Raw genomic sequence first — 18214 nt, forward strand, 5'->3', positions numbered from 1 at the left:
TCCTCCACAGCAAACCTTTTCTTTATTTCAAACAAAAGACGTCTCACTAAGTAAAGGAACAGTGCAATGACTTACAGACCAAAGCACAATAAACAGAGTAAGAAACTTTACACAAAATAACATCTAGTCTATGCAAATGTGTATTTTATTCATCTAGATGTAGCTACAACTCAGCTTGTTCCAACAGCCTGATCAGCTTGGCAGTAGCATTCATGCAATGCCAGAACTGGGATTTTGCTGCCTCAACATTCAAGTTTATTGTCATTTTAGGTGCTGTGGAGTGTCAGATCTGGCTTCCAGATGCTGCCTTGGAGGCTGCAGGTCCTCCTAAGCCCTGCATCCTATCTGCCTGGTGCATGGATGTTTTAAGGAATCTTAGATTATTCTGGGTATTTATATCTACATTTCCATTTCTAGTACTATGCTAAGAGAAACTTCATGTTTCTTGGGAACAGAAAGCATCTTTGTTAGTCCAAGTTTGCCAACATAGAATATGTATTCACAAATCACCCATAACTCCTTTCCTATCAAGTCTGCTGAAAAAAAGGAGAAGAACAAAACCTCTGGCAAAGCTGGAGCTGCTGCAGTAGCCCAGGGTGTCATCAAAAAGCCCATCACACCAATACTGCTGTTAGGAGATAAATGACTTGTAAGAACTAAGATTTCAAGATCCCATCCTCGGGTCAGGCTTGTTTCTCTTATTTACAGACCATCTCAGATGACTGCTCTGTTCTGCCTTTACAGAGCAGCACCTTCTGAAACCAGACCTGTTATACAGTGTTCTTAGAGTTGTCCTGTTTCTGTCCTTGCTGAAGACTAATTGTAGCACAGAATTACACAAGCACCATCATTAAATACCGATTCCGGGTTTGAAAAATGCAGTTGTAAAGTATTTAACACACAGGAGGAATCATAGTATATCCTCAGATTTCTAATTGGTCATTACAGTCATTAAAGTCTGATATAATTCCCTTAACATAATCCACCCCTTTTTAAATGAAATGTAGTTGGAGTTAATCAGGAAGAAAGATTCAGTAATTAGCAGGGATCATCCTGTGAATATGAAAACTCCTATTGGTGATTAACCTTAAAGTTTACTGAAAAAAGTCCCAAGCCCAAATACTTCAGTTCTCAAAAGTATCATTAGTATTTGGAAAATTTTGCCATTTTTCCAGAGTAGCCTTTTGCCCAGCCAATACAGTGCCTGAGACTGTGACTCTGTGTAGTTACAGCATGAGATATGAATTTTACCAGAATCCTAAAACCCAGAGGGAAAGTACAGAGTAGACACAAATGATAAATATCAGGAGGTAACACACGAGCCAGGTATTATGGTCATGAAACTCAACCTCCTTCTAATTTCCAGAAAATAGGCAAATTGGAAAAAATGCAAGAACTTCAGACACAACTGCTTTGCCAGAATCACACTCCTCATTTGCATCAAAGTGTTTGGTGCTGTTTATCTTTGCACAGCTGGAGAGGGAAAGAACTGGTTTGTATTCCCTAGCAGGCTTCCAGTGGTTCCAAGAGGCAGGAAAACCTGTGCTGTGCGTTCATTCTTCCAGGAAAGGTTTCCCATGCTCCCTTTTTTGCTTTGATGATGTGTATTTTCCATGTCTCAACACATATTTGTAGCACTGCTCACAGCCTGATCCCTTGACAAGGGAGCAGCACTGTGAGCCCTGGCATCATCAGCAGATCTGGGGAGAGGCACTGGGTTCTTTCAGAGCTGTGACATGTGATGGAAGGGTGAAAATGGTTCTTCTTTTCCACAGAAGTTCTTTGCTGCAGCTGCTGGTGCTGCAGATCAGGGCTTTTCAGGATAAACTCACTCAAAGTTGAACAGCTTTTCGGAGCCAACACGTAATTCAAAGACATTTAGTACAAGCAGTTGTTCAGTTTATCATATCTTGGAGTGCCAACGTTTTTAATAAAATGAACAAACAAGCACCTCATGGCAAGCAGAGTGAAATTACTTTTTTTTTTGTAATTAGACTTCAGACAATATTATATTCTGTAGTTAAGGGAAAGGAACTTTGCCTCAAATTTCAAAGTGGTGAATCTCAGTTAAATTCTGCTAATGGCAGTTAACACAGATGGCTAAAAAGAGTAATTATCTTCTTTAGCTTTCTGCCACCTGCCACAAATGAACTGTTTTCTTTAATTGCTCAGGATTACTCTTAATCACACAAAACAGATACTTAAATCCTGGTCACATACTGCAACTCAAGAGCAAGACTTCAACCCCAAACATGTGACTTAAGAAATTACCACCCTCACCAAGAGCACAATGTCGGTGTGTGCTGTGACAGTTGGAAAGATTTAAAAGATTAATCCTCTCTCTTCCAGGTTGGAGTAAAGTTTGCAGTCTAATCATACAAGCCCTGTAGTCTGATCCAGGTAATCAACAGAGCAACCAAAAGGCTACAGAAGGAAGAAAATCCACAGAATTTCTTCCTGCTGATACACTGTCTCCAACAAATGGTCAGTTTTAAAAGCCACACAATCAGTCTGATCTGAAAAATTACTTGCTGAAGAACTTAAAAGATGTAACATTAACTATACCTGACTGATGAGTCAAAGCTTTCTAGATTCCTGGAGATATGTTAACAGATAAAATAATCCCATTTCCATTGGGGCATCATTTTGAATAAAAACTATGGGAGGCATTTAAGAATCCCAATATGACACCTTTTGGAAATTTCTGGCTGCATTATATTTTGTAACAGCAGTTCTTGCCTCCCACCATTCATAAGTCATGTGTTTGTTGGAAGAACAGTAATTCTTCCCTTCTTTCTGCTGCTCTTGATGTCTGAAAACTAAAACCCACAAATTCAGATTCCGCAGAAGAATTCAGAAGCCATCCCATTAGTTCTGCCTGCTGATCACCACATTAAATTGAAAAAGCACTAATGCAAATCCTGAGGTTTAGATAGATCTCTGTGCTTAGGGGAAAGGAAAAAGCACCAAACTTAGTGTTCCATGAATTATGAAGTCGGTAACTCTCCATCATCATTTCACCCTAATTTGTTAGAGAAAGTTCCCAACAGAATTTATACACAAGGTGGTACAAGGAAAATCAGGGTGGACACTGCTTAATAAGAACTTTGTAAGTGAAAACCAACACCAAGCAATCCCCCTCCTCAGTATAAAATGGTCTGCAGTAGAATTGATCTGTGCTGTATTACACCTTTCCAGGAACACACACTGCTTTGAAAAATTATTCCATTATTTTGAAATTAGATAAGCTCATGAATACTGTAGTTTTGTCTGTTACACTTTGTAATTTTAAGTTGCAGAGTGGCAGAGAGAAAGGAAATCATTTAGAAGCAGAGACCTGGAAAACAGCTTAGAGAAGCTTGTGTGTGTTCACCAATGTAAGGACAAACAGAGCCCTAAACCATGAAATTAGCACTGACTGAGAAACCCCACAGAAAAAGATCCCTGAACTTGATCTTTAAGGAAATTAATTAGCTATGACACTAATGTTGCACACCAGGGCTTTGCACTGTGCTCCAACTTGGTGAGAGTTTCTATTTCATAAATTCCTTTAACCAGCCTGATTAGCACTTTTAAGAGAGCCTCAGCTGTAAGAAAAGTCCGTGAGTAGGTGTGAGAAAGAAAAGGTCTGACGGCACCATTGCCCCTGTGTATTTACAACACAGCAGGGAAAGTTGGCCTATTAATAGTATTTACATTTGTTATTTGGTAAATAGCAAACTATTATTGGACAATTATAGTAAAGGTCAAGAGCCACTTTCTTTTTTTTTTCCCTTTCAGAATCATGCTTATTCTGTGTTTAGCTCCAGTTAAAAAATGCTTTTCATAAAGTAATATAGTGCAGCATCATTTGAATGTATCAGAGCTTATGACACAGGCTTAATTTAATGGTAAAAGATAAGAATTTTCTGTGTGGTGTTTGCTCAGGTGTCCTTAATAACATCCTGCTCCAGCTTTCACATGGCTTTGTTATAAAAATAATAATAATAAGGATTCATACAATGTAGCTTTTTTCGTATAAATATTGTCCAAGTGACAATAGATGTTTATAATCAGCTCCAGCAGCAGCCAGCGAACACACTGCTGGTGTGTTGTTGCTGGGGTGCACAGGGCTGCAGGAAATGAAAACAACTTCAGAAGGAGGAAAGATTAAATACAATCAATCCATCACGGCACAATAATAACAGGCTCGCAGGGTTTTAATGGACTAAATAGTGTAATGTGTTTGGTTTGGGAACCACAGAGTTTAATCAAGTATTTTTAAATTTTTTAAACAGGAAATGGCCTTTTCTGCAAAGGATATACACATTTGCAGTGCATAAATCAGCTCCTGAGTCCCAGGATCCTGATCTCATGGTCTTTACATGCAATTAACTTTAACTCTCTTTCTGAGGGAGCGCCCGGTCATTCTGGCAGTGGAAGGTGATGTGATGAGTTGTCGCTGTTGTTTTTCCATCATTTTGTTCCATCCGTGCTCCTGCCTCTGTGCTGTTCTCCCAAAGCACTTCCAGGCTGTGCATTAGGCACATACCCCATCCCAGGCTGCCCTCAGGTAATGGGGTGACCTCAGGTAATGGGGTGCCCCCCTCCACCCAGACCTGCGCCGTGTCCCTGGCAGACAGACCCCACCCCAAACAGCGCTTACAGCCTCACCTTTGAGCTCTAACCCTTTCCCAAAGTATGACTGTGTTTTGTTTAAGCCCAGCCTTCTCAGTCTGTGTCTGGTTTAAGCCCAGCCTGCACAGTCTGTGTCCCACAGCCCTGCACGGGTATTCCCAGCCCGGCTGCTGGGAAAGGGATCAGGGAGGCTCCCATTTAGAGGGCTGGGCCCAGTATGGGGTTTATTTAACACTGTACAAATGTCAGGTTTATTTAACACTGCACAGGTTTCAGGCAGGACAGCATGTAGATATGACAGCTGTCTTTTAAATTATGCAGAAGAACAAGCTGAGGATAAATAAAACTGAGCAGTGGCTTGTCAAATGGATCTATTGAATACAGCAATGGCTATTCCTTCAGAAAACCCGTGGCATCATTTTGCAATAAAATCAGGTAAAATTGAGGGTGCATGTACTTTCTGACATGCTTGCTAGATATGATGATATAAACACATATTGCCAACATAAAATATGCACACACGCTCACACACATATATCTCTCATCTGAGATCACCAATAACTTATCCTTTGCCAAAATGAGATGGAAAATCGACAAAACGTGTATAGTTAATATACCCACTCACAGACTACTTTTGAGAAATCTAGTTCATGCATTATACATTAAGCAACTGCACATGCATTGACAGATATTATGATGATGGAGGTGCCTGTCTTGTCAAAATGTAGGGGACACATTAAAGCACCACTGAACGACACCAGAACTGGGAGCCTTGAAGGAAAGCTCAACCAGAAGCTGAAAGGAGTGCTGGGAGTGCCATTCCCTCCAAAAAAAAAATCAGATGCCTCTGAATGTAACCTGAGTGCAAATCCCCCAGTTTACAAGTAGAGGATCCCCACAGACTATTGGCCCTGCTACCTCCTGCACAAGAAATATTTCCAATATTAAAGCTTGAGTTTAGGAAAGTCTCATTATCCAAAGTTGGGTTTTTCCCTTTATAATTAAAAACTAAATGTTACCGTGAGGAAGAAAATACGAATTCAGAGACAGCAAATGTTTGAAACATTTTCAAGTAAACACTAAAACTAAATGGAAAATGTTTGAAACAAATGTTCTTGTTTAAGTTATGGGAAAGGTCTTCTGAAAAATTAATTAAGGAAGACATGCTAGATACAGGGAAGTGCTCATGACTGTACCTGTGATATTGTATGGACAAATACTGGAAAATACTAAAAAGGTAAAGTTGTCCTCCTCTATGTTCTACTTTAACACTCTCAGGTGAAGGATTGGTGTGAAACTGCACGTGAACAAGACACTCACTGCTCTGCTGAAGTGCTTGACAGAAATGCAAAATAAGCCAACAAATTACTGGAGAAAAACAATCTAGCTGGGAATACAGAATTGCTGTGATTCCAGGCTCTTGTTCCCTAATTATGTAAATACCAATGTAAATAGACAGCTTCGTGTAGACATTTTTCACAATAAAAATGATAACCTGTTTGAATAGATTTAATAAAAAGTATAGCAGGGAAACAGATACACATTAATATCCCCCAAAAATCTTGAGAATTTTATGCTTTTTAAACACAGGAAATGCATTAAATCTGCATCCATGGGTGGGAGCATTTGACCTGATAAAACTGTTACTTTAGATTGCAACCTTCTTTGGCATCTTTTATGTTTTTTCCATTGGCATTTGTTTTCTGTTCATGTGCTTCTTTAGTCCTGTCTTGTGTGGTATCATGCCACCATGACCAAAGTGACAGACTTTTGTCTCTGCTGGGTTAATCAGTGTGTTCTTTGATCCATAACATATGCTCCTGGTAGACATTTAGCGTCAACATATTCAAGATTTGTGGTCTGGCAGCTCGGTGCCTGATGTTAACCCAGCTGAAAGACACTTTAGAGTACTTAATTTTATCTTTTTTTTCTTTAATGGAGCCTGCCTTACATCCATAATAGAGCTTAAACAACAGAGAATATGTGGTGTTAAATATTTGGGTTGATAGCTTTGCTTGGAGATAATTTTTTTTTTTAGGGGGGGGAGTGAGCAGTGAGAGGCTGCCCAGACAAATACCAGCTCTCCACAGGCACAGCTTGTACGTTTTGATGCACATTTTAGGCGCACGGTTTGTGTGTTCACGGTCAGAGAAGAGGACATGAGCTCCACAGCACCAGTTCTGATGTCCCAGGTGTCTGTCCAGGACCTTGCTGTGCTGTTCCAGGGACATGGCCAGGCACCACAGCGGATGGAAAACCAGAGGCAATTAGTTCAGTTGCCAAAAACTGGGCTGCTGTGACTTAATCTTGAGAGGACTTTCTGGTGAGAACCCAAAGTCTGTCTGCTGGGATGAAGCTTTGTTTCCTCAGGGTGCTGTGTCAAACTGTAAAAAGTTACATCAGAGGAAACTGGCAAAGGGCAGGGAAAAGAACAGAAAGAATAGGGGGTAACCCAAGATATTTTTCCTTTAGTGTATCAATTAAATAAAGGACATCAATTAATGAGATTCAAAGTGTTTAATTATTTTTCATTGAGAAGTATAGCATGTGATTTATGGCTCAGCTACTCCTTTACTGATCATGCTGCTGTAAAAGGCTACATAATATATGGCTTTCTACTATGTCATGCACGGCTAGAAATGGCAAGTATAAAATGGGATTAACTGCCCTAAAAATAGTATGGGCTTAAAATTACTTATACAAGGCTGATGTCAAAACTCCCTTTGAGTTCAGAGGATGCTGAATTACCTCCTCATCCCCACCTTCTACTGCACACAGGCACATCCCTGTCCATGGCAGATCTGTACTGGGCCCCAAAATAGAATGTGTAATACAGAGCAGAGAGGATTTTTATTATATTTTTTTAAAGCATTGCCCTGCCATGAAGAATTAAACAGAAAATGAATGGGGAAACCAAATGTCAGCTGCTCCCTTAGACTTCAAGGTTCAGGAAACTGCTTAGTGGGAGTAGGAAGAGACTGGCAGGCTGAAATGTAAGAGAATAATTGCATTATAAGAAGATTATGGAAGATTATTTTTCTTGTGGGCCCCAGATTTCTACAAAAACAATCCTGAATTGCATCCTGCGTGGCAGAATGAATTCCCCCAGTCCTCCCAAAGACAGGAGTTTATTAACTGCCTATTCCTCTGGTGTGCCAAATTAAAAATGGGCTCATACTGCTAAAGGTTCCATGCATCTTCCCCTCCTTTGACAACGTGGAGCTTAATGTGATTAACAGTGTGGCAGCTCGTAGGAAGGAGAAAAATAATTGTTTTTTTCAATAGACAGCCCCCCTAATAATTCAGAAATCAATATGGATCCCTGGAGAGTTCCCCCAGCAGAGGTTTGGGGAGCAGGGTGGCCTTGCCTTCATTTCTCTGTCAATGTGCCGCTCCCCCAGCCCTGCATGGCCTGGCTTTTTTTTTCTGATGTTTAACTATAACCACTGGGACTGGAATCACAGCTCCTCGTGGCCCAGTATGAATATTAATAAGACACTGGGCCATGGAGTTCCTCGCTGATTTTGACAGTTTAAAGGATCAGTTAGTTAATTAGAAGATGACATGGCACATCGCATCCCTTGGCTCCATCCTGCCTTCTGTCTCCTCTTTTCATTTTCATTTTTGACATGTTAGATTACATCATTACTTGTAGTTTCACTTGTTAGCCACACCATGAAATGAGACTATTTTAGGCTGTAATTATTGTGATTTCTCTCCTCTGCTAAGAACATGAAACTCAAAGAAAACAGACAGCAACTTGAATTTCAAAGACTTAAGGATACATGCCTGGTGCTTTATAACATTCTAACTACAGCCAATAAACAGAAAAAAAATATAAGTCGGACAGAAAATTGTGTTGATTGTCATACTGGCAACCAATCTAGTATTTTAAGTAGACACCCCCATCATCTGGGCTTTATCTGTGCGTTAATTAATGTTCTCATAGGTGTATTTCTCAGAAATCTTGAGTCTCTTCCCCTCCAGCCATGAACTGATTGTGCCTCTAGACATTTACATGCAATCCAGTACATTCATTCATTGCACTATCCAAAACAAAATCTGAGTTTTCTATCATCACCATAGTCACAACAGACAAAAATAATTTGGATAGAAAGCACAGCACTGCAACAGCCCCCTTGTTTGGGGGAACCACAGAGGAGAACAAGGATAGACAGGGAATAAGAAATGCCATTGAAATCTTTTTTCTCATATACAACTGATATCCCAAAATAGACAACCCACAACTCAAAACATAAAAATTTAAAATAAGCTGCAAACACCATAAATCATACAAACCTTCAAGTTCTGCATCCCAGTGTCATGCTGCAGTCAGCCATCAGGACAAAAAATTCTGGACACGTAATATAACTTTGGAAGAACAAAACCCACTTATTTTGTGTATTACCAGAAAAGCTCATTCATTAATAATTGTCTTGTAAGTTACATTGTGCCTGTAAAATTCTTATGAAGCACATTGGTCTATTCCTGCAGAGAAATGGAGAAAAACACGAGTCTGCAGGAAAACTGGAATGCAGTTTCTGGACAGGGAAAAAACCTGCAACTCTGGGGCTTCACTAGAAGTGACAAAATTAGTGGGTGAATGTGCCTTCAGATAGGAATAATCCTTTCTGGGTTATTATTGGTGTTCATCACAGTGTCTGATTGCCTGTGCACTTTGACATTTCTTTTATCAAGTGTTTATATTTGTGTATTCATTTCAATGCTACTTGATCAATACTGGTTATTAGAATGTGTATTTTGAGGGAAGAAATTGCAGAGGAATTACAGCTACATGATAACTCGATGTGTTCAGCCAATGCAATAACCTGTGTAGGTAATTTACTTTTTTCATTAAGGTAAACGTGTCACCTCCCATTGATTCACAGGGATTCCCAAAAATACAGTGCTAATAACAGGTGACAATCACTTCCATTGCCATTGAGGATAAAGCTGGGAAATGTGACCTGGAAAAGGAACAAAGCTGGGAGTTGTGTGCCCTCCAACAGCTGCTAACAGTTGGATTTGAGGATCTTAGAGGTCTTTTCCAAGCTGTGATCCTGTGACTTTACTCATTGAACTAGAATTTGTGTTAAAGATGAGCCAAGTAAGGCATGAAAAGTGTCCTTCTTAAAGGGGATTAATGCCTTAGAATGTCTTTTATCCAATCAATGTTATTGCGGAAGGATTGATTTTATAATGAAACGAGATGAACCAGCATCGCTGCAGTTCCACAGACTGCTGAGATTACATTGTAAAGAGCATAAATGGAAACCAAGTATGATTCCATATTGTCAGTGTATGTCACATACTAAACAACAGAAATCTGGACACCAGAGCACTGGTGGGACCTGAGCCACCTCCTGTATCCTCCTGGAGTTTCAAAATTACATCATTGGAGAGCACAGGCGAATTCACAGCACAGGCACAGCCTGGCTCTGGGATTGCAAACCACTCAGAGTCCCCATGTCCCCCTGTTTCTCCTCTCCTACCCCTCACACCTGATGTACTCTTTACATTTTGCTGCAGCAGAGACAACGGCAGCTGCACGTTCCCAGCAGGGTCCTGCGGTCACGGCTGTCCCCTCTGTGTGCCCACTGTGGAATTAATCACACAGACCAGCTCTGGAGCTAATGCCAGTCTCCTTCAGTGGAAATACATCTTTCCCAACTTCAAAGGCAGAAATGAACACTTACATTTCCTTTGTTCCTAAAAGGCTCGAGTCCCGTTTCATTCAAGGTCTGCTCATCTCCTGGGTCTTTCCTGCGTAGGAGCTCTAGCTGAGAATTAGCAATCAGATCCCTCACTGTCCACCTGAACCTAGAAAGGAAGACAAAGGCAAACATATAAGCAACTCCTTTCATTTTGACTGCCATTTGCCATTAATACTTAATATTCCCACTTACCCTATTCATCAGATGGTTAATATAAAACCTAATGAACCATAGATGGCATTCCTGTTTTGCTCTGTTTCCAATCAAGTGTGGAGTAGTAAAAACTGAGAAATGAAAGTTTAATACCTTTTCAAATAGAAAGGGCTTAGAATTCTTAATATGAGTACAGTAGCTAAAATACAGAAGTGAGTGAACAGTGTGATCCTTAGCAGGTCTTGGCAGTTTCTGGCCATAGATTATTAAGCATTATTCAGCTGACCCTAAGGGGAGTTCATCTGGACACATTAAGGTCAGAGACTAGAAGCATTTGGACACAGTCAAATGGATTTTACACCTTTGTATCTCTCTGACATTACTGTTTTGCTTCAGCAAACTGCCTAATATCAGATATATCCTACTGGGCACCTTTCTAAATCACTTCAATTTTCTTTGTCCCTGGGCTACAGTTATATTATCAGGAGCCAAAGCTATCACAGACTATGATATACTATTTTACTCGCTCATTTGTGTTAGAATGAACTTTATTAGCTTTTGGGCATGTGTCTATCAGTTTTAAAGATTAAGTATTATGTCAATAGTTTTTATGCAGCATTCAAGTACACCTAGTCATTTTGCTGCTCTGAGATTATTAAAAGTGTATTATCACTTTTACAGAAAACATTCTAATTTTGAAATGAACCATCACTCAGAGCAGCCTGTGCTTACCAATACTGTCCCTCTAAAGTGATATTTAAGAGCAAAATCAAAATGGGGATTGATGCTCTATAAGTAATTTTAGATTTGAGAGCATGTGAGCATTATAAAGACAAGTGTATAACTAAGATTTAACTCTACAGTCCCGTGCTTTCGTTATCCACTTTCTTCCTTTAAATGTTCTTAATTTGCTATTGTATATTCTTGTAGCTGCTAACAATTACCACAGCACTTTTACTGTGTAGAAACTGATAATTTGTGCAAACTTAAATTTGTTGTTCTTCTTAAACAGAAGCTGTCCAGTTAAATAACCTGTAAAATTTACAGAGATGAGCTTGGCTGTTCCAGCATCAAAACCAGGAAGTCAAAGATGCTTTTTTTGCAAGGCAGCTGAGGTTTCAGCTGGCTTGGAAGGAGCTTTTAGAGCACAAATCCAGCCTATAATCAATTTTCTCATTTCCTTGCCAGTCTTCCGTACTTTTGGGTTTGTGGTTTGTAGTGGCTGCCTGCACTGTGTCACAAACAGGAAAATGGACGAGGACAGTCAGGGATTTGAGCTAAAGAGCTAAAGAGTGTGATGTGCCCCCAGGTCCCTCGGTTGGGCATTGCTGGGCTTGGTGTGTCACAGCTGGCAGATGGGGCTTTGGAGCTGGTGATGCTCAGGTGAAAGAGCACTCCCTTCTTGATTAGTTCATTCTCTGGCCTCAGCAGCTAAAACCCTCTTTCACCCACTTCCATCACAGTGTCATCGCTGTAAACCCAGCGTGTGCATCCTCAGGTTCAGGGATCACCTTTTGTCTTCATCTTTGACCAGGACCTCTTGGCACTGCTGTAATCAACCCCCAGAGGGGCAGCCCACGGGAGGAGGAGTTTCGTGGTCCACAGGTCAGCTCTCAGCATCCTGATTCTCCCCATCAGAAGGTCTCAGTGGCATATGAAACAGTTATTTACCCTATTCTGACCTCATCGTTCTGCTTCATGAAAGACTGAATTAACACAATAGCTTTCTCCTGTCTGCTGGCCTTGCAGTGGTGGTGCTCTGATGCTCCTGAAATATCACTGTCTTTCTCAAGTGGCATAAATTAAAGAGACACCAGACTCCTTAAAGAGCTTCGAGGACAGAACAGTTCCTTCAGCAGTTTAACAATAAGTATCATTTCATTTAAGTCACTTCTGAGGATTGGAACTCTTTCAGAGATGCTAAGTGGAGCAAATAAGGATCTCAAGACTTTGACATTAACTGATGGGAATAAAGCCAAAGTTTTACATTTGCTTTCACATCCTCCCTTGTGGTATGTTTTAGTTTAAATATTTTGGCTCAGTCTTGAAGCTTCCAATGCATAGGCAGATTGCTATGCCCACATGCAAAAAAAAAAAACCACCAGAACTGAGATCTTTTTGCTGTTATATTTAGAGTATGTATTTAATTATTGTACCTGCACAATGCCGTAGAATATCCTAGTTTGCTTTCACATATTAAGCAAAGGACTTTTCAGAAGGGTATTTTTAAATTAGATCCACACTAATTACATGTGTTATTAAGAACCCGACGCTTCAGAGCTATCAGTGGGTTGTATTATTGAACATTTGCAAACAAACACAAACAGAACTCACTGTGAACACATTCCCAACAGAGGCACTCGAGCTTTAATAGAGGTAACCCAATGGCTATAATTAAAAAACATCTTCACACACTTTGAAAAATCCCAGATATTTAAGTTTAAAATACAGTGGTGTAACACAGTTTTCTTTTGCACCACTCTATGTAACCATAATCTGTACAGTTCTCTGACTTCTGTTTATTTTACACACCAATGCAAGAATTATTTATAAAGTCACAGCTGTTCTCCTTCCTAGCTTTTGTTTCTCACAAGTCTTAAATATTTGTAAAAACAAGAAAAGTAATTAAAGTATTGATACATTAAGCAAACATTTCCCATTTCGCGCTGCTTAAATAGGGATCATTTGTTTAAACAGAACCTGCTAAGGATATGTACAAAAATATGATGTCAAATAGTTACTACGTACTAGGAAAGCCAGCTTGCATTTAAAGAAACAAAACAAACAATGCCAAGCCATCAGGGGTGTCAGAGGAGCCACTCCAGCACCAGGAACTCCCAGCACCGAGGAGTTGGTGTTTGGCCAGGTCTGTGCAGGAGCTGTGAGCCATCTGCTCCTCACACAAAGGACACGAGTTTATTCTTGCTGGTGGGAACTGCTGTCCGAGAGCCAACCCTTGGCAGCGTCAGCCCCCAGCCTTGAAAAGCTGGCAGTGAGTGCTTTTTAGCCTTTGAGTTCCCTAATAATGATCCCCTCCAGGGTGCAGGTCCCTCAGGAGTGCTTTATTCCCCTCTTTATTCTGGTTCACCATCCCGTGCAGACGGGCAGGACACTTGTGAAGTGCGTCGGTCTCCCGTGGATTCCCCCCTTACCTGCCAGCACCTGGCAGGCTTAATCATGGAATAAATCAAACATTTAAAGCTCAAAATTTATATTAGGTTTGTAGTTGCAAGCTGAGAGATTGTAAATTGTGACTAAGACAGACAGAAAAAGCAAAAACAGCCTGTGGTCTGTGGCAGGATTCTTTCCTCACTGTCACCCATCCTCTGTCCAGGACCTCCAGCTTCCCAGGGGTGAGAACAGCACCCTCCTGGTTGTGGTGGCCCATGCAGTCTGACTGCTTCCCACCTTTGGAATTAGCTTTTGGACACAAAAGCAAATGTCTGATTGTCTAGCCAGGTATCTCAGTAAAAGGGATTTTGCAGACTTGATCACATGCAGCCAGTGGGGGAGCGAGTAATCTAGATAAATGCTAATGAAAGCTCTTGCTGGCACCTTGTGTATTCAAAGGCTATTTCCCATTGTTCCCAGTCAGCTGGCTCGCTGACTTCCCATTCAGCCTGGATTGCTCAGATTCAGCTGAGACCACTCTGACATTCACATTACACGTGATATAAGCCATCCACTCCCGTACATTTTGTTAAGCTCATTATCTGTGGCACACTGGCGAGACCACACATGACACGTTGTTAACGCAGATGACAGATCCCATAACGAGCTGCCTTATCTGGACACACCAAAGGAAGCCAGTTAACCTGCACCAGGTACAGCAGGCACTGAGGAGGGTTCCTGTTAAGGCACCAGGCTTGTCTTAATATATATGTTACAGAACAAGTGTAGTCTCACAGTTAGCATCCACCCCATCCCGGGCAGCTCCCGTGGCTCTTCCTGCCTGTCTGAGTCCGGAGTGAGGAGCACTGAGAACATCTCTTTGTTCTTGATATCAGTCCTCCAACCTCACAAAAAGCAATTAGAGAACAGAGCTGGCCTCATCAGACCTTCTGGCATCACCCACTGAACTCATTTATCACGGCAGAAGTCTCATAGGAATTAAAACTGAAAACTTGAACCAACTTTGTGCTGAGAACATGCAAACTGCAGCAGCTTGGAGGTTGACCAAATTTAGCAGATTTCACAGGGACAATGCAAAGCATCCCAGTGCCAGACTCCAAATCCTTGTTTCATATTATGTTGATACTAAAACCCTCTCAAAGAAAACATATCCAGAATTTCTTAACGTGGGCAAACAACATTTTTTTTTTTCCTGTAATCTTACTCTTGGAAATGACTGAAACACTTGGCCTCAAACATACCATTAAAGGCAGAAATCAGCACTGGACAATGCCCAGAACACGAGTTTGCAGCCCAAATGTTTGAAGTTTGGCAAAATACTGTGAAAACTGGTCTCTGCTAACCTGAGGCGGTGCTACCATTTTTGCCTGTGAGATGAATAGGGAAATACGAATTAGATTTCAATAATGGAAACCATCTCCGATGAGATGAGCACTGGCCTGGCTGCCAGAGCAGTTTATTCACCAGAGCAACAGTTCCACAAAGCCACCAGCCCCGCTGAGCCAGGCTTTGCTGCTGAGCACCACACTGGGGCTGCGTCAGCTGAAGAATCCGAAACATCGCATTTATGGGACCCTCCACTTGTACATCAAAACAAACCTTCTGCTGGGCTCACTCTCCTGGCCTGATTTAGGGATTATCTCTTGGAATCAGATGAAACATTATCTCATGCAGTCTATCATGTTGCTATAGGGAAATAACAAATAGGTGCGTTTCCGATGAAAATGGAAATTAAATATCCCGCGTGTTTCTGGTTTCTTTCTAAGCAGACCCAGCTGCATGCTCTTTCTAAAAAAAACAAAAATTCCTGACTGGCCTCAGCCACCTGAGTAGAACAATAACATTTAAATAGCATCTAGTATTCAAGAAGAAACATAATTACATTTAAAAAAGAAAAAAAATCATGGACAACATCTTTGGAAGTTTTACCTTAAGTTGCTTAATTAAATTACATAACCAAAAAATTGTCTAATCAAAGCCATAAACTTTTTTACAATTTCCATGGAGTCTTTTTTTTATTTAATTCAGTTATCATCATCATCTTTTTTCTGCTCTTAGGGAACACTAGTTCCCTCATGCAAAAACTTTTCCAGTTGTTCGAGATCCGCAGTCACTGGCTGTCAACCAACTTTGGAAAAGCCGTAGTATGTGACTGGCGTATCTAACCAGGGATAGCCTGAATCATTCCTCAGCCTAGAGAGCAGGGCTGAGGTCCAGACTACCTCTGCCTTGCTCTAAACTTGCAAGTTCTGCCACCATCACAGCAGTGGAGACACATCAGGGAGACACCACGGTCACAGCACAGGGATGGAGTCCCTGCCTGCTTTAATTTCAGGAGTTTGGCAGGGATTTCAATCATGGATGGAGTTGGAAGGGACCTCTGGAGATTATCCAGTCCAACCCCCCTGCCAGGGTTGTACAGGTTCATATCCAGGGGGCTTCTGAATATCCCCAGAGAAGGAGGCTCCACAGTCTCTCTGGACAGCCCATTCCAGGGCTCTGTGATGCTCAAAGTAAAGAAATTTCTCCTCAAATTCAGATAGAACTCCTCATGTTTCAGTTTGTACCCTGTCACTGGGCACCACTGAAACGAGGTCTCCTTTCTTTCTTTTCCTGTAGGAAGGCAGATTTTGCTACCAAAATAAAGTCTCAGAGTGAAGAGATCCCTTCTTGTCAGTGTCTCTTTACTAAAGTTGTGCTAAAACCTGTCCAGCATCAACTGCACTGCAGTAACTGCATTTTAATGCACACTGTGGGTCAGTACAAATGTAGTAAGAGCTGAGTATCCTACAAGATACCTACAGCAAGCACCTGTGTATAGAGTTGGGACAGAAAAGATGATCCTTGCACAACAATTTCCATTGTGATCCATAGAAAGTCGCTAAGCAAATGCTCAGAAACCAGTTGGGAAACCATAGCGTGAGATCCAGACTCTGCCTGGGTTGGAATGGTGACTTTGGTCTCATTCCTGACTATTCTGTCATTTTCTTTATAGCAGAATGAATGGAAATAAGGTTATAAAATTGCACACCCTCTGAATGCCAAAACAACTGGGAAAATTATGGTCAATCCACACTCATAACACAGGGCAGTGTTTCCCACAGACTGGAAAATATCCATAAAGCCTGTGACTTAGGAGTACTTTTCTAGCTCATTGGGCAGTTCACTGATGTTTTATCCTTTACATCTAAGGCACAGGTTTAATGTGGATCTAAGCACTCAAATGCTGAGCAGCCATAAATGCCATGCTTATTTTATTGTATGTATTTTTATAATCTCATAAAGTTTATATTTTTAATATAGCGAAGAATATGTGAACCTGTCATTTACACCATTCAAATACACAATGACAGTCAGGAGCATAGATGGCCATTTTTCACTTGGAAATACATATTAATCTAAAGCTAATCTATATTAATACAAAGCATTCTTTTTTGTTTGTTGTTTGGTTGTTTTTTTCCTAAATCCACATATATTCTCATATATCTTCTTTGCTTTATAGCCAGGTCCTAAGGCTGTGTATAGGCTTTCAGGGACAGAGATGCCTTTCTCTTTTGTGTTTGTTAAATGCCCAGTTCAATCAGCTCCTGCTGTAAAACCGAGGCTCACAGACAGCACCACAATCCGAGAGGGAAATAAATTCCACTGAGCATTTTCAACTTTGCCACGGCTGAGTTTTGTGCCATGGCATTCATCTCGTTGTGCCTTCCATTTCAACTGCAATTCTACCCCGCTTAAATATGGTAAGAATTATCCTGGGGGACCATAGCAAGACGTAGCCGTGTTTATTTGTAATTGCTACAAAATGGTTTACAAAATTGTTAGTGTCCTTTATTACGCCTGCTACTGAAGCACTTGCCTGTTAATTAGAGAAATTTCAGCTGTCATAGCTGGCAATTATGGCTCCTGTATCACTGTCTGTTATGAATAGTCAATGAGGGCTGATTAATATGCATGAGTGGCACTATATAGCGTGTGCCTGGGCGCAGAGTGCGGCAGAGGGAGGGAGCAGGGGATGCAGGAGCTGCCGGGGAAAGAGGAGAGAGCAAAGCAGGAGAGCTCTGCAGCCCCCGGAGCGACACCCCCGAGCCGTGCTGGGGTCCGGCCGCCTCACCTGGGGGTCCCGAGGATACCTGATGTGTGCCGGCTGACAGACACCGCCCGGGGCCATCGGGAGGAGTGTTTCTACCACTTTTGATTTAAACATGGGATGCAGTTTGTGCACTCTGCAGAAGCAGGAAGAGCAGTACAAGTTGCTGTATGAAGTTTGTCAGGTAAAGAGCTACATTTCGTTTCTCTTTTAGGCTTGTGAGCGCTGTTATTGGCAGGGAACCAAAAACTGCTGGTGAAAGTGGAAACGAGAGGGGGTTTGCCTTATTTGATGTGTGTGTGATAATGATTATGTTTTTAGGATGTACCTTCCCATTTACACTTGCAGAGCATCAAATATTTAAACGCAGCTGTTATACATCAAACTTTTTACAAAACTTTCATCACAAAACAAGACTCTTGTTCATTTCTCCAGTGTATATTAGGAAAAATTTCTTGACAAGGATCGCACCATAGTTACACACTGTTTACACAAGTTAGGAAAGATG

At 41.1% G+C, this 18214-nt stretch overlaps 1 protein-coding gene across 2 annotated transcripts in view; it reads left to right on the top strand.

Moving 5' to 3' along the window:
- PDZRN3 (PDZ domain containing ring finger 3) overlaps window positions 1-18214 on the top strand; it is a 136463-nt gene that overhangs the window by 87426 nt on the left and 30823 nt on the right. Inside the window, exon 1 of one of the 2 annotated variants that reach the window (XM_032699114.1) lies at window positions 17694-17890. The exons of the other annotated variant lie outside the window; for it this stretch is intronic. Within the exon in view, the coding sequence (XP_032555005.1) occupies window positions 17822-17890 (69 nt within the window). The 5' untranslated portion in view covers window positions 17694-17821. Of the gene's footprint in view, window positions 1-17693; window positions 17891-18214 lie in introns of those variants that run through there. 2 annotated transcript variants of the gene reach the window in all.

The sequence above is a fragment of the Chiroxiphia lanceolata genome, chromosome 11, assembly GCF_009829145.1.
Source record: "Chiroxiphia lanceolata isolate bChiLan1 chromosome 11, bChiLan1.pri, whole genome shotgun sequence".
Lineage (NCBI taxonomy): Eukaryota > Metazoa > Chordata > Aves > Passeriformes > Pipridae > Chiroxiphia > Chiroxiphia lanceolata.